The 21693-nt window shown below is 31.6% G+C and overlaps 3 protein-coding genes across 3 annotated transcripts; all 3 read right to left on the bottom strand.

Moving 5' to 3' along the window:
* Positions 1 to 4009: 4009 nt before the first annotated feature.
* Positions 4010 to 21445, bottom strand: LOC129914473 (uncharacterized). Its single transcript, XM_055993742.1, has 4 exons — positions 21192 to 21445; positions 4800 to 4955; positions 4505 to 4741; positions 4010 to 4444 (listed from the first exon to the last, which is right to left on the bottom strand). Exons 2-4 carry the CDS (start codon positions 4953 to 4955, stop codon positions 4247 to 4249), a joined length of 591 nt encoding a protein of 196 aa, XP_055849717.1. The 5' UTR covers positions 21192 to 21445; the 3' UTR covers positions 4010 to 4246.
* LOC129914471 (uncharacterized) lies at positions 5192 to 12398 on the bottom strand. Its single transcript, XM_055993741.1, has 4 exons — positions 11857 to 12398; positions 10938 to 11756; positions 5449 to 5925; positions 5192 to 5377 (listed from the first exon to the last, which is right to left on the bottom strand). Exons 2-4 carry the CDS (start codon positions 11730 to 11732, stop codon positions 5291 to 5293), a joined length of 1359 nt encoding a protein of 452 aa, XP_055849716.1. The 5' UTR covers positions 11733 to 11756; positions 11857 to 12398; the 3' UTR covers positions 5192 to 5290.
* LOC129915049 (zinc finger MYM-type protein 1-like) lies at positions 13798 to 15129 on the bottom strand. Its single transcript, XM_055994505.1, has one exon. The coding sequence runs from the start codon at positions 15127 to 15129 to the stop codon at positions 13798 to 13800; it is 1332 nt and encodes a 443-aa protein (XP_055850480.1).
* Positions 21446 to 21693: the final 248 nt, after the last annotated feature.

Raw genomic sequence — 21693 nt, 5'->3', positions numbered from 1 at the left:
AATTTAATGGCAAAACCTGTGCACCTTTTTGATTGGGGCGGTCCTAATAATTTTACCAGATAAATGGAGGTGCAAACCATTTAAGTTATTTTCGATCTTTATTATTTGCCTTTAACAGATACCTAGTTGGAGTGCAGCCAGTCTCAGCACTGAGAAGGTATTAAAGATATCGCACAAAAAAAGATGATTCGCAAGGTGTTGCAATATTGTTTTTTTGCTTGGGTTTACTATAAGATTTATATTGAAAATAATAGAAACACATAAATAGCTGTGGGAAATTATGTTTAAGGTTCAAGTTCAAGTCGTTACTAATTAAATGTACGAAAAATATTATTGTGTGCGATGAGATGAAGCATGATCGTTTGTTAATTTAATGACGACCCTATACAAAGGCCAATCTTTTAAGCATCTTTTAGAAAATAAAGTAGATAGGTGCACACTGCTGAGAGTGCGTTTACGTTGAATTTCACACTCTTTATTATTCTGATTAAATTGTTGTTTTTTTTGTCAAAAACCCCCAAACCCATTTTTTGTCAAATTACCCATCATCGGACGAGCTTGAAATGAACGGGAAAACCATACAACACAGTGTCTGTAGATAAGGTGTTAAATAGATGAACTAAAAACAGCCGTTAACAAAAAGTAACGACTTTTATATTAGGTGTGTTTTTTATTACAACCGGTCTTAACTGGACAAAAAAACGCAGTCTGGGCTAAGCAATTTACATGTTAAATACAACAACACCTTAGTCCCTTGGGCTTAGTTGTTTAGCCCGGAGATTTCTCTGGGCTTAACTTTTTGAACAGTTTTAAATCTGTGCTACCAAACTAATTTGTTTATAAATTGTTTAGAATTTGTTTACAAACGTGAAAACTGACGTTTGAAAGGACCAAATGTATTTAACTAGTTTTGCTAGCATATATTTTTATATCTGTTTGTAAAACATACATGAAAAATACAAGAAAAAGACGAAAGCGAAAAATATGACAGCTCTAAATTTTTGTTGTGTCTGCTGTTTTCGGAATATTCAATATACAGTGCTGCCAAGATTTCAGGTTAAGCCCCGAGGCGTTTTTTTTGTCCAGTTAAGACCGGTGGTAATAAAAAACACACCTATTGGCTTTTTGGGACTAATTATACATTTTACTGTCTCTTTGAAAAAGACAACTTTCCACCAAAATATTTTTATAAAAACCCATTATTCTTGCTTTCTATCCTAAAGTTTTTACCATTAAGGTTTCATTAAGGTTACTCATCATTTTTGTTTTCACTGAAACTTTAAACCATGAAGTTCTCATATGTATGTCGTTTTCGATTGGCAGTCCGGAAGCGTCTTGAATCATTCTGAAGCCTTCTGAAAGTGTTTGATTCGCACGAATATGACAGGCAGAACGCTTCTCAGAATAAAAATTCTCTTCTTGATTTCAAAACAGAATTCACTAAAAATCACTAATATTTAAATAATTAAACGTCAAACCAAATTTCCTAGCCGAAAATCAAAAAAAAATTATTTGATTATTCACCAATTAAAATATAAAATTTCAGAATTGAGTGAAAACGATTCAAAGTGTTTTATTGGATATCAGAATGAGTGAGTGAGTGAAACCAATCGAAAAAAAAATAGACACTTATGGCGTTTTCGATTTGCTCTCCGGAAGCGTCTGGAATCATTCAGAAGCCTTCTGAAAGTGTTTTATTCGCACAAAACTGACAGACAGAACGCTTCTCAGAAGAGAAATTCTCTTCTCGATTTAAAATCAGAAGCACTTATACATGAATACTAAAATGTCAACAAAAAAATACTCAATCATTCTTTTTTTGTTATCATTCAAAAATTTAAATTGATTTAAAATAAAAATTAAAATGAATAAAAAGATTAAAATGGGTACCTTAATGCAGTGGAGTGATTTATTTTAAAACATTTTCTTCTTCCTTCGTCTTATAATTCAATTTATAATTTTTTCGTTTGAAAAAAAAAAAAATAATATCAATATTTGACATTTGAAATTTCACAAATACAAAATAAAAAAATCAGAATTGAGTGGAAGCGACTTGACCTGTTCCATTCGATTTCAGAATGAGTGAATTCTTGAGTGAAACCAATCGAAAACGACATTATACTACGTTTCCACCTGACCTAAATCCGAGATTTAGCTAATGTCGTTTTCTATTGACGAATCTCAGAATGAGATTTGTGAATTTGACAGCTGAAAGGGGGGGGGGGGGGTGAAGAGGGGAAATAGTGGAAGAATCTCAGATTCCATTGCGGGTGGCAATGGTGCAGTGGATGTAGTACTTGACTGCTAACCTGAAGGTTGTGGGTTCGAGCCCTACCTCAGGCAGCATTCTTTTCTTAATTCCCCAGCTTGGAAACCACCCGTGGGACTATATGAGATAATAATCATCTTATTCTCAATTCACTGTACCAACAAAAAATCTTTCCTATCTTTCTATTCCTTCTAACTAGTGCCGTGCAGTTGCATTTAAAAGACCTTAGGTCTTACAGGCATATAGTTAAATTATTATTATTATTATTATTTGCGTCTTGAGATTCAAAAAAAAGACAAAAAAATGAATCTGAGATTCAAGAATCTGAATCTGGATTTTTAGCAAGATTCACGCATACAAACACACGCACTTTCACACACACTCCTCTGTTTGACATTTGTCTGAACATTTGTTGTTTTATTTTTTTTATACGCACAGATTTCGTACACAATTACAAAACTAGATTTCATATTCTATTTGCAGTGGAAAATCTGAAATTTTTACACACAAATCTCAAAAGTCAATAGAAAACGACATAAGTAGATTAAGAATAAATCTCGAGATTTATTCTAAATCTACTTCGCTAAATGGTGGATTTGGGTTCACCTACCCTAAAACCAAGATTTTCAGCTACCCTCAAACCGAGATTTAGAATAAATCTCGTGATTTAAGCTAAATCTCGGATTTAGCGTAGGTGGAAACATAGTATTAAGACTCTTGGTGTAACATTTTTGGTGTAACATTTTTGTCCCAGTTTTAGTGGTATTAGTTCCATATTTCATCATATCATTTCTCAAAAAAAAAAAACACCCTTTCACTCAAGATAACTTTGTAGACTTTTTAGGCTATAAAAAAGTATATGCACGATTCTTGTAGGTTTTGTAATTCGAAAATAACGGTTTTTTGCATATTACACTTAAACGATGATTCCTATCGAAAAGTTGTCTTTGAAAAACTGGTCTTCTATAAAAAATGGTTTTTCAATATTTTTAACTGGGTTAAAACTCAAAAATTAAGAATTTTTGTACTTTCAGCTTTAGAAAAAAAAATAAAAATATTTCGATCACAAATATTTCAGCAACCAGACCTTGAAGAAAGTTTTTGTTTGCAGTTATGAATAAAGAGACCTTTTTTTTAACGTCTAAGTCGATGGATTTGGAGGAAATTTTTGAAAAAGTATTTTTTTTAGGCAAGGGGTTAACCTTGATTTTTTCGTGAAAATCCGAAAAAAATAAATTTCTAATTTTTTTACATTAAAAGATAGGCCTGTTCATTGCGAACTCGTACCTGTAACCCAAAACTTGTTTCGGATTTTGATCCGAAAATATCAGCTTTAGAAGAAAAAAAAATAAAATTATTTCGATCACAAATATTTCAGCAACTAGGCCTCGGAGAAAATTTTGGTTTGCAGTTATGAATAGAGCTTAAAGAGACCTTTTAATGTCTCACTCGATGATTACCTATAACTCAACACAGGTAAATTTGCATTTTTCGATCGGCTAACGTTAAAACTTATAAAGAGAAAAATAATATTTTTTTAAATAAATAATATAAGAATATTACAATTTTGTATAATAATCTGTTTTTTTTCACTTACGATGTAATTAATAAGAAAAAACTTTTTATCTAAGTATGTTCGCAAAAACCATAAACTTTTAAGATCACAGAACTATTTTGAAGAAGCTCTTTAACAAAAAAAACCTTTCGTCGCATATTACATATTTATTTTATTTATTTATTTATATTTTACATATTTTCGAGATTATAATTTGGTCGATTTTTATATATAACGTATATTTCCAACTACAAACAAACAGAATATTCCCAAGATAAGGTACTATGAGTATTAAAAACACTTATTGGACAGCAGTTAAATAGATGAACACTTTTTTAGAAGAATTTGTTGTTTTCTTTTAATAAATATTATTGCTTGAAATTGTATTATGTACTTTTCGTCACAAAATACATTGCGTCTATCTAGTTTGCCTCTGTATTTTGTGCTGGCGGCAATTTAAATATCGCCAACAGCTCAGCTAATTGAACATTAATTTTCTTTTGTTCTTCAAGCTGTTCTAGAGCAATATTTCTTTCTGCTATTATTTCCTTGACATCATTTAAACCATTCTTCAGTTCACCAACTTCTTCAAGTTGCTTGTTTTTAATATCTTCAATATCCTGAAAAAAAAAACATTTATTTAATTTTTTTACACAACAAAAAATGATCAAATAACTCACTGAACCATCATCTGAATCTGAGAATTCATTTTCAAAAGGTGATACTGCACCGCAATCAAGCATTTTCACTAATTTAGCCATTTTATTTGAATCATTTTGGAAGCCAGTTATTTTTAATATACGATGATCTTCCTCGGTAAGTTTGAGATCCTTAGGAATTTCACTGCTATCATTCTCTTTTGATTTATTAATTGCTTTAAGTTTTTCATGAGCGCAATTTTTCATAGATTCCCAGTTCTATAAAAAAAAAATAACATGTTAAGCCAATCTTGAAAAATCAAAACATTGCATTTACCTCTATCCATTCATCAATCGTTTGTGGAGGTCCCAAAGCATTTAAAGTCTCTGCGATAATCTCCCATTGAAGGACATGATCTACATCGCAGGGGTCTGTGTATGGGAAATGTTGTTTTATCAACTGAATCAAACGACTTCTTTGAACGGTATTCATCTGAAAAAAGCCATGGAATCGTATAAAAATTAGGTTTTTTTAAAAATATTTTTGAAAAATGCATATTTGTGAAATACATTTTTTTCTCTAATGGAGAATCGCTCCAATCAGAATTTCAAAAGAAGAGTTCCTTGAAGCTCTACTACAAACTGCCATTTCAAAATAATGTGACAGTATTTCAGATTCTTAACAGAGAAAAGAGTTTTGGAATTTCGTTAAATAAAATACATAACAAATTTTTAAGTTTCTAACGAACACAGGCCACATTTTTATTTATGTGAATTAAAAAAAAAAAAAACAAAGTACATGGATCATACAGAATAACCTTAAGCTAATTAACTGTCTAAAACGTCTGTCATTAAATGTTCTTCATCGTCTTCCTCAGCTTTAATCATTACATCCAGTGTCTCCACTTCATCATTCTGAAATAAAAAAAGAACCAAATTGAACATCAATAAGAAAAAAATACAATGAAACAAGTAACTTTACTTACATTACATTCATTCGATAATATGCTTATATTGTCTTTATAATCATCATCATTATCTGTTATTTCATCAGTTATAATTTCTTCTTCTCTATCATTATTTGAATTATGTAAATTCATAACATAAGTTATTTCATGATTTGGCAGTGATAATTTCTTTCTTTTAAAATTGTGCTTTACACGTGAAATACGTGCCCGTTTATGTTCGAAACGTCTTTTGGAATTTGAAATAATTTTTTGAAAAAAGTCTTTCAATGCTTTTATGCTGTACTCTGAGTCGCTTTTTCTGATTAAATCGAAGAAAAACTGGAAAATACGCTCGAATTGTAAGAAACTTTCTTTGGATTCAGTTCCTCGTGAGACACCAGTCCATGTTACTAATGTAAATAGGCGACGAGTAAATATTTGATCAATTAAAGTATATGCCACATTGTCACCATACAATTCACTACTTCCACCACAGACCGATTCAAAATGTTTTATCTGAAACGAAAAGATGAGAAAATAGTCAAAATACAAGCATACAAATAATTTTACATTTGTTTTTTTTTTTGTCTTAATTAAATCAGTTCTAAATAAAATCTGTGTCTATTTTAAAAATCTTAATGTAAGAACTTATGATAAACTAAAAAGTACTTGCAAATGAAACCCTCAAGGCCAGAATCTCATAAGGAGCCTATACTCCCCAAAAAGTTGTTATAAATAGGACCATTGCTTCTTTATGAGCTGAAAAAAATTATTTGAAAATGAAGATTTTATATTTGGAGAGGCGGGCTAAAGTGCTAAAACCGACACTGATTGTATCTTGTATGCAGTTTTGCGTAAATTTTACACCCTGCCATTTAAATATTTTTCAGTCGAATTCAGATCGCTGAAGATGACACCGCGACGGTGTCGAAACAATTGTACGATTTAAATTAAAATATAAAACATAAAGTCATCAAAAATAATTATTTTTAATAATTTTGTTTTTGTGTTTGCATGTTTGTATATCGTGGTTTAAGGTTTTGATAAAACCTTAAATGTTTTGCATTAAAAAGATGCAAAGCAATTGAAAACCTTGCATGAAAAGGGGATAATTCCAAATTTAACTTTTTGGGGGAAATTAAAAACTCGCTTATTATTTCACGAATATTTTAAAATGACATGATATTGAAAAACTTGCATATTTTTACATTTTTGTTTCTAATAAAGTTAAATAATATAAATATTTATAAAATAATTACTGCGATTTTTTAATGTTTGGATCTGTCCCCATTTAAACAAGCCCCTCTTTTGATGCAAAATCCTCAATTCATATTCAGGACCAAAACCACTGAAAAATTTATATTCTACCATAAAAACGGTTTTCTTGAAATGACCTTGAGGTTAATTTTTTAAGTTGTATCACTACTCAAGCCATTTGAATTCCCCTTTAGGTTTGAACATTTTTAAAAACTTTCGATTATAAAAGCTAATCAAGTGTCCGCAACAAATTGCTTAAGCATTGTAACTTTCTTGACCTTTATCCTTATCGAATGACTTTTAATAAAACTAGTATGCTGCCAACTGCAGGTTTAAGGAACGTTATCTTGGTTTGATCCCATTTGTTATGCCAAGACTAAAAAATTGTCTTTTCTGTTATCTTAAATAGGGTTTATTTCATTAAATATTTACCTATCGTAAAACTTCACATGCTTTAATGAAGCCCTGAAAATAACGCATTAAGAATCAAAGACTCTGTTAAGAGTGTATAGAAATGTTATGCCTCCCTTAAAAGTCGAATTTCACAACAACCAAATGAGTTTTGAAAAACAGCAAAAGAATTCAACGGGTTTAATTTCGTAATAGGCGCAACTATATTCGCTGATAATCATGCTTTGCACTTCAAATCATGTCTCTCATTCTCATATACAGAACCTTTGGTTTTGAACGATATTCTACATTCGGAAGATCAAGATAATGAAATCCTTAATCCTAAAAATTTAAAAGCACCCGGTGAAGTAGGTATACAGTTTGAATTTTTCAACAACTTCTGTCGATATGTCCAACCTTGAATGAAAAGTTCAGGCACCTTTTTAATGCGATTTGTAAAAAAATGAGAAAAATTAAGATTTGTAGTGACGGCACATGAAAAACCGTCACAGGGTGACCATTTTTTCGACTTTTTTTCGAATGCCCATAACTCACAAAATATATGGCTGCGATTTTTTTTAGTATTTTTTTGATAACCCTGTAAAGTTATTTAGACTCACTAAAAGAACGTATTCGCTTATTTGTATTACGTCGTAATACAAATAAGCGAAGACTACTCTCGTATGTAATGAATAATGATAATCATCTTTGTCGAGAGGACCTTAGCTATGAAGAAATATCGCATTAAAATTGATTTTTCTTTTTCGTCTTCTTTCTCACTTAAGTTCAAAACTTTGTTAAAGATTGACTATTATTAAAACGGACGTTTAAAAACTATGAGTTAATCAAATAATATATTTTAGTACAACACACGATTGAAAATCTGTCGGTATATCAATTGGAAAGTAGGCTTGTGTAGTTCGCGAACGAGCTAGTTCCATGAACTAGTTAATCTTGGTGAACTAGAGAACTTAGTTCACTTACTTAGTTCAATTTAGTTCGCGAATAGCGAAAAAGATTTGTTTCAACAAACTAAACAGCCTAAAGCAGTCGTAATATGACATTACAAAACAGCTTGCGCTCACCTTATCATTTTTTTTATATATTTTTTGGGTGAAAAGAAGTCCCATCTGAATAGGGAATTTTCAAATTTGGTTCTTGTCTCCTTGTCTTGTCGACAGCGCCCTTTTAACCCGACAGACGTTTAAAGAAGGGGTGCAGAAACCAAAGTGCATATGAAATTGCATCCAATTCTTTATTAAGCGAAATCAGTTCTTCTGCTCTACCTCAAGATTTAGATTTAGAACAAAAGGTCGCTTGCGCCAGTATCAGCGTTTCTTCTTCAAGCACCCCTTACTCTTATTTCGAAGCAAGAACAAAAAACAAGTAGCATCTTGGTCCTTGCATTACTATGATTTCCATTTAATGAAAGCAAAACGTACTTCTTCTAGACTTTTGTCAGGAACCAGAAAGCTCGACAAGACAGAACTAGTTCATTAGTGTGATTTGAACTAAAGTGATCGATCACTCAAATGCCCAACTCTATTGGAAAGGGAAGGGCAAATATTTCCATGGAAGGCATACAAAATAAATGGACGAAACTATTGTTGATACCGAAAAGTGAAACTCATAGCTTTCATCGATTCAAGTTTGTGTCCAGGAACAAAAGACTAAAAGATGTCTTATCAGGAACAAATAATGCTGGAGGAGGATTCATATCACTTTCTTTGTGAGTGCCTAGTCTATCTCGAATTAGCAAAACAACAATTTAACAAGAAATACTTTTCCAACGAGTTGGGAAATGTCTCAAAAAAGACGGTAAGATATACGTAATTTTAAATTCATGGTGAATAAAAGATGGTTCCTTAATCTACGATTTTATATTTTCATACCCTCCTTCTTCCGCACTCAATACCCGAGGTGCACAATGGATCGTTCCCTGGAGAACCAATCTGCTTAACCCTCTACTGCATGAATTAATATTAGCGGACGAAAAAATTAAAAAATGCTTTACATGGGTTCTTTTGGTTGTTTCAAAACGGTTTTCATTAAAAAAATTTGTTTAAATTAATTTGTTTAAAAAATTTGTTTATAAGCCAAATTTGGCTTCGTATGCATTAAGGGGTAAGAAATTTTACTAATTTTATTTATTCAGATTATGTAAAGAATACAATTAAAAATATCAAAAGATAAATATTTATCATTTAAAAACAAAATAAAGTAAAATAAATACATTGCATTACAAAAGGTTAAGAATTAATACAAATTTGGCTCATTTTAAGACATGGAACCGAGAAAAGCAATTTGTTTTTGTCCGTTTTAAATATTTCTTCTGGTTCCATTCTTTCCACTGTCAAAGTTAGTCTTGCTCCAACATTTTCACCCACTCCCAGATCTTACAAAAACTAAAAAGTAATAAAATGTTTGAAAATATTATAGGTGAGCCCCCCTCCTCTTAAAATTTTTGTGGTTATGCCGCTGGAAATGGGGTTAACATGGGAAAAATGTCTCTAAAGGCGAAGGGGCTCCATTTCTGAAGCAAAACATAGCTTCCAAGCAAAATAACAATGTAAAGAAACAAAATTTTTCAACAAAAAAATTTAACAAATTGTGTAGATTTACAACCTCTTAATGCATACGAAGCCAAATATGGCTTCCGTACTTTTTGCCCTCCCAAGACCAGGAAAATATTTTTTTTTCAACAAAAATTGGTTCATAGCATACACAATTAGACAATCGATTAAAAATAAATTTTGAATTCCACTTTACTTTCCAAACAAACGCAGTAATTAACACTTAAAGCATAGAGGAAGGAATACCTAGAGAGCCGACTCGTACCCCCCTTGCCTAAAACACCCGCAAATTTAATTTCAGATAATTGGTATACATCTCTCTTATTTTTCTCTTGTTTTCCTATCTGTGAATACGTGTGAAAGGTATAACATTGTATATATATTCTTATAGTACTCTCATGAAGTAGAATTTTCTGTTTTGCGTCGCCACCGCTGGGATCGCTAGTTTATTTTATGTTTGAACCTTATGCAGAAAATTGAAGTGCAGATCTACCAAAAGATGTCACTAAAGTATTTTCATGGATTGATAGTACTATAGAAATATATATACAATGGGTATAATGCGTTTAATACCTTTCTTTCACCAGTAGATGTCCTCTCAAACTTTGAATTTAAACATGATTTTGGTTTGTACATGAACTTGAATAGCTCAAATAGCTCACTCCAGACACCCACCTTTCAATAAATATGTACAGAAATAAAAAAAAGGTTCGTGTTTTGAATTTATTATATTATTTTTTTATGAATTAATTCCTCTACTGAGCACTTAAATTGTTTTTAATTGTTTTGAGCACAACTCCACAGTTGAATGTGTTGGTGCCATTTAAAATGCACGGGAAAACTACCACATATAAGCACTGTGGAGTTTTTCCTCTCATTGCAGCTTGTAGGGTGGAAGAGAAAAACCAACCGAAGTCGCGTCTCTAGGTATTCCTTCCTCTATGACTTAAAGTATGAATATATTCTACACTTTCGATTTCAATGCACACGACTGATCGACTCACCTGTGATCATAAAATACACCTTTATTTTGTGTCGGACACACAAAAAAACTATCTCTATGGGTTCTCAGAAACACAAAGAAGAGGATTGTATTTAATCTTTACCATTTTTTTTGTGACAGAGAAGAGAAAAGTGCATACAAACAGACAAAACCATATTAGGCTTCGTATGCAGTTGAGGGTTAAATCAAATATTTTTATGTGACAAATCCTGAAGAGGACCAGAGAATTAAAAATGTTAAAAATAGGGCTAACAGAATAAGACTTAAAATCTAGTTTTTATAATGACATATTATTATTAACTTACCATATTTTGAGCGTATTCGAAATTTTTTAAATTCTCTTCAAAATCATGGCATTCTTGTACGGTATCAATTTTCTTAAAATTAATCCGATTTTGTACTGGTACTGAATGTAGTAATGGCAGCCCGTCTAGTCTTTTCATAATTACCTCCTGCATTTGTATGAGTTTTTCTACTTGAGCAGCCATTTTATTTTGTTTTTCCAAAATAGTCATCAGCATGCTTCTTGTAAATGGATCCTCCTCTTTGGTTGCAGCAGCTGGTGCTGGTGCTGATGGAGTCGAAGTTTGTTTTACAGACTGATTTGGCTTTTGATGCTGACAATGATTTGCAAGCATTTGACAAGGATGCATTGTTGGTTGCAGTCTAATGTAAGTTGGGCATTGATTCCATGCAGAATTTTGTTGAGTTTGATTTTTAAGAAAAGCTAACAATAAAGTCTTAATTGATGACTCTTCGTTTATGGCAGCTGAATCAACTTTATTATTGAGAGAAGACTGATTCTGTATTTGAGTTTGACATTCATTTGGAGGATGCATTTGGCAATGGCAATGAGGAGGTGATCCATGACAAAATGATGAAACTGATGCGTTTTGGTTTTCCGCAATAGTTTTAAGTAAATTAATAATTGTTTGGTCGTCATTCGATGGAGCAGCACTTCCAGGCGTATTATTCCTGGAAGATTGACCTTGACTTTCTGATCTGGGCATTTGAGAGGTTTGAAATTCTGATTTTGCGATAGTTGAACGGTTTCGAACCCTTGCCAATGGTGAAACAGACTGAGTTTGACGTTGGGACATTTCCTGTTGTTCTTAATTTAGTTACTGGAAATAAATAAAGAAGATTTATAAACTATTCAAAAGGTAAAAAATCACCTAACTTGTTTTTGCCTCTTATAGTGCTATTATTGATTTATATACGCACCTTGTTTACTTCTTTGGAATTCATCAGAATTTGATTAATTTGTTTGCAAACACACACAAGAGTCTATTGGATAACATCAAGAATTTGTGCAAGAAATAATAAAATTTAAAAATAATCAAATAAATTCACTTTAATGGAACTCCACCAAACAAAAATAAAATCAATCAGTGGAGTGGATTGCAAAAATAAGTAGATTTTTTTTGTATACACTCAAAACGAAAATTTGTTACATATCATATTGGATATTTTTGATTAATGTTTTGTTATATTTTATGTTTATTTATATATTTACATATATATCAAAGTAATTGAAAAATAAGATAGTTTAAATAATTTGTTTATTTAATAAAAGTTTAAAAAGTTTGTCTTTTATGTTTTTCGTGATTACTTTGGTTTGGTTTTCTTTTTCGGCCTAATCTGTCATCTGTCAAGTAATAAATAGTCGTGTTCATAAAATCAATACAGAAACGAACACAAACATAAAGACAAGAAAGTGGAAATATAAAGGGTTCGGATCCATTTGGGGTAGATAATAATTTTTGTTCAATACGATTTTCGCTCGTCTCAGTACTAGAAGTAGCTTTGTTTTCATGGACGTATTGTAGCTGCGTTCCTTTGGGAATATTTATCTACTACCTAGAACTTTAGTGCCTGGCTACACGGTGATTTTTCAATCGCCTAAGCAGTGAGTTTGCCGGCAAGAGGGATGAGGAGTGAAGGGGAAAGATGCTCACGAAGGGAACTGAATTTTCTGAGGGTAGTACAGTTCCATTGCTAAATTTTTCCTCTTTTTGACGTTTGTTCCTAGAAAATGTAATGGCGTTTTTAATTGGCAATCTAAATGCGTTCAATTGGGCAAAACTGACAGTTCTGATTCTGAAAAAAAGAGAATTTCTCTTCTGGTTTTAAAAACAGAATCAGAAGCAGAATCACTCACACACAGAGCCGGATTAACCATGTCATGGGCCCCTAGGCAGAGTAATTCTTGGGCCCTTTTCCGATGGTTTTTCGATATTATAAGCTCTTTTTGAGCTAGGTTAGAAGGTGTAGGTAACCTCCTGAGGAATAATCAGCTATAATCTGTCATTTTATAAATCTTAACTAAAACATTTGAAACATCTTAGACAACAGTCTGCAGTTGATATATAAATTAATAACTGTAGTAAATATATGCAGTGATATCTCAACAAAGCATATATGTATAACAACTTCATGGTTCTCAGACAATTTCGATTAACTACAAGTTATTAGAAATTATCTTGCATTCATAAGGTATAAGTATACTTACGGTTTCATTATAAAACTGGAGAGTTAAATCATACGCAAAAGTTTCAATTTTGGTTTTATTATTATGTAATAAAAGAAAGAAAAATGTTTTTTCCAAGTTAAGTTTTAATATTGACTTTTCTAATTTTTTTTGAAACAAAATCGCTTATTATGTCTTGAAAATTGACCTCATCCAGAACATCGTTTTCTATCGCCATTATAGCTAACGAATTCAATCGCTTTTGGGACATTGATGAACGCAGACAATTTTTTATAAGTTTTAGTCTTGAAAAATGACGTTCAACAGTCGCGTTAGAAATCATCAAACTTCTATATATTTTTAAGGCTATCATTACATTTGGTAACGTTGATTGGACCATTTTATCTGAAATTATTTTGAGTAACTTCTCGGCATCCACAATTTTGTATTTTTCTGGTGCATCCTCTGATTGCAACATAAAAAACTTGAATTGCACCATCTCATTAGTAAACTGTGGCTCGATGTCGTCAGAATAATATTCAATGAATTTTATACATGCGTCTTTGATCTCTTGGTTCGTCTTTGTCATGAAATCTGTTAAAAATCCGAAGAGAGAATTAATTTCCTCATAGGCTTTTAATCTTCGCGATAATTCTCCGTACAGCATATCTAATATTGGCAAATACGTTTCAATTTTAAACTTTTGTTTTCCATTCAGTAAGACTTCTTCCACTTCCTTCATCATGATACTTTTTTCTTCTTCTAACCCTCTGATTTTCATCACTGTATTCGATGTTGGTTTTTTGGTTTGCCTGCATTTCATACTCATCAAACAATTCCCGCTGCGATGCCAAAAAATGTAAGAGCGATTTTAAAAGATCGACTGCTGTTGTAAGTTCGATGGCTGGATGTTGTAGGGATTTGCTTACTGCATTTATCCGATCCAGTATGGCATTCCAGAAAAGTGTCATTATTACATTTTCTTTTTTTTCAAATTCTTTGAACAAACAACGAGCCTCGTGAATTATTTGTGTTGTTTGTGTTTTGTCTTCAATAATAGACTGCAAAGCTTTCTGAAAATCGAGGAAACCTTTTGATAAAGCTTTCGTTGCGTCGGCTCTAGCACACCACCTTGTAAAAGATACTTTTTTTAGAACTAATCCGTTTTCAATGTTATTTTGCATTATTCCCCAGCGATGAGTTGATGCGGAGAAAAAGTTATACAAGGTCTGCACAAATCCAAAAAAACTTATTGCACCAATGCAACACTCTGCAGCACGCACTCCCACCAAATTTAGGGAATGCGCTGCACATGGAACGTAATGTGCGAGAGGATTAATTTTTTTAATATGCGCCTGTAGGCCATTATAGCAACCTGACATATTTGAAGCGTTATCGTATGACTGCCCTCTCGCATTTTTGATGTTAATATGATATTTATTTAAAAATTTCAAAATTGCTTCTGCTAGTTCTTCCCCTTTATGACTGGCCATTGGAATAAAGGCCAGAAAACGTTCTGCTACTTCTCCGTTTGACTTGACATATCTCAGCACTACAGTCAACTGGTCAGTATGAGAAATGTCTGGTGTGGAATCGACACTTATGGAGAAATATTTAGCTTCGATAATTTCGTTCACAATAAATTCTAAAACCCGGTTTCCCAATATTTCAATCAATTCCTCACAAATTGTTGAAGACAAATATGATGGTCTTCCTTTTCCTTTATTGCCATATTTAGCTAAATGAGCACTAAGAAAAGGATCATACTCGGCGAGTAATTCTAAAATTCCCAAATAGTTACCATTATGCTGAGAACCAAGAATTTCATCATCCCCACGAAATGGCAGTCCACGAGATGATACAAATTTGATGACCGATACTACTCTTTGTAAAATTTGTGTCCAATATTCTCTTTCTTTGTTGATGGAAATTTCCAAAGAGGTGTCAATTCGTCCATGAATACGGCGTCTACTAATAAGGGTATGAACACATTCTTGGTGTTTTGAATTATTCTCATGGGCTTGCATTCTGTCTGTCGCATTTTTCCAATCAGAAAATCCAGTTTTGAATTGCGATCGACTCTGCTCTTCACCAAAAAGAACACATGGAAAACAGAATACTTTTCCAGTAGATGTAGAATACATAAGCCACTCTCGTTTTATTTTACCACCACTTACATGTTTTCGAATCCGACTTGACGGATGTGTTTATTTTAACGGATGCGACACGAATTCTATACTCTATAGTTTGCAGCGTTGCCAGACTTGGCAAGTCGAATCCTTTTATTTTCCATCAAAAAAGTTTGTTTTCACTTTTTGTTTTAGTTTTTTTCCATTTTATTTCTTAGATATTTTTGTAAAATTAATGGTTTTTAAGTTTGTTTTCAATTAGTATACCTTCACCAACAAAAATATAAAAATATTTTTGAAGATAAAATACATGTATACATAGATATGTATGTATGTAAATAATGTATTTAAAACAAAATAAAACTTAAAATAACTACAGTAGTTGGTTTATCTATTTGAACACAAGAGTTAAAAAAAATTGCTTAATCTAACAGCCCCTGGCAAACCTCACAAGTTATGACGACCTCACAAGGTGAGCTGAATTTGAGTTTGTGAGGTTTTGGCGTCACAAAAACTTTCGAATTTGTGATCTGCTCTGAAGGAGGTCACAACTCACAAGTTGGATTTTTCTTAGTAAGAAGTTTGTGAGAAATAAATCCTCAAAAAATCAAGTTATGATCACCTTGTGAGGTTTTTGTGGCTTGTGAGGTTTGCCAGAATAGGGGTGTAAATTATGTACATAATATCCATTCTTATTTTCATTTCATTTTGGTTCGTCTCCCAAAATGTATTATCCAACTGCACTTCGACCCTGTGCTAATGCGTTTGTATTTGTAACATTTGAAAATATTGTTTTTTTCTGGGGCCCTGCTATGTTACTTTGTACTACTTTCGAATCTGTTCGAAAGTTAACTTTAGTTGTACTTCCTACTAACTTTTATTAGATATTAAAACGTGAAAAAAATTTGAGCTGACTGTCGAAAATCCGAAAAAAAGGTAAAAATCTCTCATTCTGGCATCGCTGGGTTGGGCCCATTAGGATGGAAATGGGCATGGGAGTCATAATTCATTATAAACACGTATACACTGTTTCTTTTTTTGTTGTTCTTTTTTCTTATATTTATGGCAAGTATAAAAAATGTAATGCTGTTATTTATTGAAGGTGCATCTCCAAGAAAATTTTTTGTTCGTAGTCAGAGCGAGGGGCCCCTAGCTCAAGCGGGGCCCCTAGGCAGCTGCCTAGTTTGCCTTGAGGCTAATCCGGCACTGCTCACACATTCATAGATTTAAATGTCAGCAATACAAATGTTTGCAGCACAAATACAAATGAAATTTGGCGCGAATACACATATATGTGAAACATGTTAAACTCAAAAAATACATTCACACCAAACTTCAGATTCTTCGGAATAAAAAAAAACTGTTCAATTGGGATTCCGAATCGAAGAACAATTCCGGATTGCCAATTAAAAACGCCATAAAAGTGGAACGTGATTGGGCACACCAGTGTGTAGCCACCGCATGTGATTTTTCAATCGATTGAAAAATCACTGTGTAGCCAGGCACTTACTCTGCTTTGAACCACAGTACACATAATAAGGTAATATATTCCGAACGTTGTCAAAATTTGTTTGTCAAAAATGGGCAGTAAACAGGAAATTTGTTTTTGTTTTAATTTATAAAATGTCATTTAAAAATATTATAAATTGAAAAATAACAAATTTTCTTCGTGTTTCATCGCGGAAAATGATAAATAATTGTTTAAAAATTAGTGGTGTGCGTGGTTTATCGGTTTTTGTGCGTTTTTCTTCGGTATTTTAATTAATTAAGAATTCGGTAGCTGACATTGGTCGCCAAAGTGTCATGTTTTGACAATCTGGCGACCAATGTCAGTTCGGAATATATTACCTTTTTATGTGTACTGTGGCTTTGAACTACTTTTGACGTGATAACGTCTTATAAATCGATGAACCATATGGCAGCCACCACAAAAAAGTGACGCCATTTTCTAACGCTACACTTTCGCACTTTCTCAGTGCGGCAAAAAATTTCAATTCAAAATTAAAAATAAACTATTAGAGATACAAAAATCTTCTATAGCTTATATGAAAGATAATAACCTAAAGTTTAATTCAAATAAAGGATTTTTAAAAATTCCTCCATTTAATAGGGTAAACAGGGGCAAAACGGAAAGATGAAATTTGGGCTAAAATCTAAACGCGAAGTCGCAGAGAGTTGATTTTTTTGCTATAGATAGATGAGATTAATTTAAGAATAACTGCATTTAGGAAAAAATTCTAAAAAATTTTGAAACTAAGTTATAACGTTTTGTTTGAACGTTGTACACGTGTTGGGGCTATGACAATAAAATGATGATTTTGGGTAAAGGAAATTTTTTTGACAATTCTAAAGATGCCAAGTGAAAGATGAGGGAAAAAAATTAGGCGTCTGATACGGATTTTTTTCCAACATATGAATGAAATTTCAAAAATATGAATTTTTGAAAAACACCTTGTTTTTTAGGGGTATTTTTTGGTAATTTTTGATTTTTAGCTTTTTTTGGAGCGTTCAAAAAATCTGAAACTTATAAGACATATAGGTTTTGGTCTTATTTATACATGTGCAAATTTCAAATTGGAATCGTTTAGTGAGTTTTGACTGAATAAAGGAAGAAACACGTTATTAAAAAACACGTTTTTTGACCGTTTTTAACCGATTTTCATCGTTTTTTATTTTTATCTTTTTTTTCTTTAATAGATACAGGAATAAAGTATATGAAGTAATGATAAACCATGACTACGACTATATATGTGCGAAGTTTCAATCATTTTCGTAAACATAATTTTGAGATAACGGTAAAATAAAATTTTAGAGTTCAACAGGTTATAACTTTTGACCAAGAGCAGATAGAAATTTTATTAAACTTTTATGAGCATTCTGATACAATTACCTTTCATTTGGTATATCACACGTAATGGTAGATTAACTACAAGCTACACAATGTTAAATCAAGAAACTTGCGAAAAACCTCAAAACACCAGTAGATATCTGTTGCCCCCCGAACAGAAACCAGTGTGGGAAGTACCGTAATCTCAGTCTGGAAATTCGACATGGTTGACTTTAAAAAATTCTAACTTCTCTTGTAGGTATCTTTGAAATGAGATTGATACGTCATATGAAAGGTGAAGTAATAAGCTTTCACATGGTATATATTTTTTATAGGTTGTCAAACAAAAAAATTGATTCCATAGCGTGAGAACATAAAAATAAATGTTTTTTTTGCTTTTTTTAATGAAATTTGATCGAGTTCAAAAAATTTTAGCTCTTTTTGTAGATGTCTCATAGACCTGATCGCTATATATATTTTGAGCTTCATATGGTATAAAATTTTGTATAGGTTGTTAGGGAAAAAATGGAATTAATGACGTGAAATAAAAAGTTTTAGGGCCAGTTGTACAAATATTTAATCCGTGGTTCAGCAACTGTTATCTTCTGAGCACTGGTTCTAGGTGCATATATGTGTGTTGAAATAGCTTAATCCATCCTTGAACCAAAGTTGATCAACTGCTAATCCGTCGAAATCGGCGAGTTAAATTCCTGATCCGGACTGAACCACGTTTGTACAACTGGTCTTAAATGTTTATTAAATTAAGAGATTTAATATGAAATAATTAAATTAACTTTGCTTTGACTTTAACTTGACTTTTATTTGACTTTTATTTGACTTTTATTTGACTTTACTTTACTTCGCTTTTCTTTTCTTTACTTTGCACAATTCTTTTACCGAATAGTTTTCATTTACTTTATTCTGCCTTTTTCAACTTTAAATCCTAGACAAATTTCTTTACATAAAGATGGAATTATTTGGAATTATTTGAAATGCAAATGGTCTTATTGTATTGTTGTAAAAGTGCAAAAGTGTAACATTTTCTTCTTCTCTTCTTGCCCAAATGTTTGGCTTTAATTTAGCATATTTTTTGTGTGTACTAAATGTAGCGATCCTACATTTATTTCGTCTTCACTTTCCAAGTATTTTATTTCGAGTCTCTCTTAATTTTGTTTGATTTTTTTTCAATTTTGTTTTATTTTTTTTTTCTTGTCACAATTTTGCCACCAAAATAATGCTTCGAACATTATCTGCCCGCGCAAAATTAAGTGCGCGTGAACTGCGTACTGCTTGGAAAAATATTCAAGACAAAATTTGTCCCGAGAAAAAATTTGTATGTGTAATAAAATTTTTCCCGATCTGCGAACTAGGCTTTAGCAGTAGATAAATGTTCCCAAAGGAACGCAGCTTAAAGCCGGTACGCAAATCGAGCTAAATTTTAGCCGAGAAAAAATGTCCATACAAGTTATCGATAATTTGTATGGGATACATTTTAGCTCGGCTAAAGTTTAGCGCGATCTGCGTACTAGGCTTTATGTATAATACCTCCATGTTTGTTTTTATTTACGGTACAGCTACTTCCTGTTTCTCCACAAGCTACATCAACTACATTTACTACATCGACGACCCTAAAAACTAATAGTAAAGCCCACCTAACAATTTTGCTTCTATAAAGCTTTATAGAAGCAAAAGAAGCATGTATAAAGCTTTACAGAAGCGAAATTGTTAGTCGGGAGTTCCATTGAATCTTGAGAAATGTTGTTTGTGGTCGAAATATTAGATAAATACTAAAATTACACTAGCTAGGGAACAAAAAAAATCGTGATTTTTTAGTGATATTCGATAGGCTGCATCTTAGTAAAAAATGATCGCATCATGACAAAATAAAAAGCATGTGAAAGCTACATTCTTTTAATACAAAATAATTTATTTCTAACGGTAAAATAAATTGATCGTTGGAACTGTTCAAAAACCAAAATTTTCAAATTTTTTTTTTTGTTTTTATTTTTCCAAATATCTAAACAACGAATCACCACCTTACAGAAAATTCAAGGATACGTTTTAAAATTTCATTTAATTCTCTACAGAGAAATTAAGCTTATTTTGTAAAAAAAAATGCTTTCTAACATTTGAGATCAATTTAGAAAAGCTATCGAAATAGGCATTTTAACGGTTTTTTTTTAGAAAATGTGGCACTTTTTTTTATACATATGGGTGATATGATTAAACTGAGTCTTAATCATTGAAGCTTTATATACGTGAAATTAATATGCAAAGTTTCAGACTTATTCATAAAACAATTTTTCTGTTGTGAGGGTTTGAACTTTTGAGATGAAATAAAACACCTTATTTCTGCAGCTGTAAATGACTTAGGTACTTCTAATCACATTTTTTTCTAATAAATATCGTTTGAATTTTAGATAAACGAAAGAAAAAATAATAAATTTTCAAAATTAGGAAAAATATTCAAAAAATGTATGAAAAGTTTTTTTTTAGAAAAATTAAATTTTTTGGAAACTTTTAAACAGATCCTCCAAATAATGAACAGCCCAACTAACAATTTTGCTTCTATAAAGCTTTATAGAAGAAGAAGAAGAAGCATGTATAAAGCTTTACAGAAGCAACATTGTTCGTCGGGAGTTCTTTATTATAATGAACGGATAGTCACCGCAACTACATATACTTTTTGTATATTTAACTTTGTTTCTAAAATATTAAACTCTATTCTGATTAAATATACCGGAAGTGAAGTTATCCCTGGCGTTATGTTTTCTCTGTGTATAGTTTTCCCTTACTAATATGAAGGTATTTTTCCCAAACGACCAACAAAAAAAAAAAAATTCTTTATTATCTTACATAAAAACTAGCACTTTAAAATTAGGTTAGTTTAGTTAAGCAAAAAAAATTGTTTTTTTGTTATTATCTTGATATTATTTAATATCAAGTATATAGGAATTGGAAACACATGATGTGTGTCAAATCAGATATTAGATAAGCTAACAATAATTGATTGTGTGGGTGTTTTTATTAATAAATCTTCTTCAATTTTTCATACGAAGTACAAAATGATTTAATCAATTATTTAAATGAGCAAAAAGACATGTACATAACTAAATATTTTATTTCTTCTTACCTTTTCTTTTCAGAATGAGTTTTGATACGAATTCAGTTTCAAGAACAAAAATCAGTGAACTAATTTGTATTTTACTATGTTGTTGTTAACTATAAGATTTTCTACACTAATTGTCTGTTATAACGTTCACTTCAATGAAAACTCTACCTATCACCAATATTATTCTATTTATAAAGTTTCTTCAAGACTTCCTATTTCAATTTTCTTTTACAGATTAGTTTTACACACAGTTACCTCATTTCACTTTTACTTTCCTAATGTTTGCAAACAAAAGAAAAATCAATATTTTTGCACAGAAGCACGTGGTCCAGGGTGGTAGATTTTAAAATTATGTGTGTAACAGTGGGGTTTGCCATTGTTGAGCCTTCGATTAAAAGAGTAATGGGATGGTTGTGATAACTAAGATAAATTTCTTACTGAAAACAGAAATACATTTTTTTATAAATAGTTGAGAGCATTTTTTCTTGCAATATAAGTTAAGTTTTTTTCTACAACTCAGTAC

The sequence above is a fragment of the Episyrphus balteatus genome, chromosome 3 (assembly GCF_945859705.1).
Source record: "Episyrphus balteatus chromosome 3, idEpiBalt1.1, whole genome shotgun sequence".
NCBI classification, from domain to species: Eukaryota; Metazoa; Arthropoda; class Insecta; order Diptera; family Syrphidae; genus Episyrphus; species Episyrphus balteatus.
Note: the sequence above shows the minus strand (reverse complement) of the source record. Positions and strands in the feature narration are given on the sequence as shown.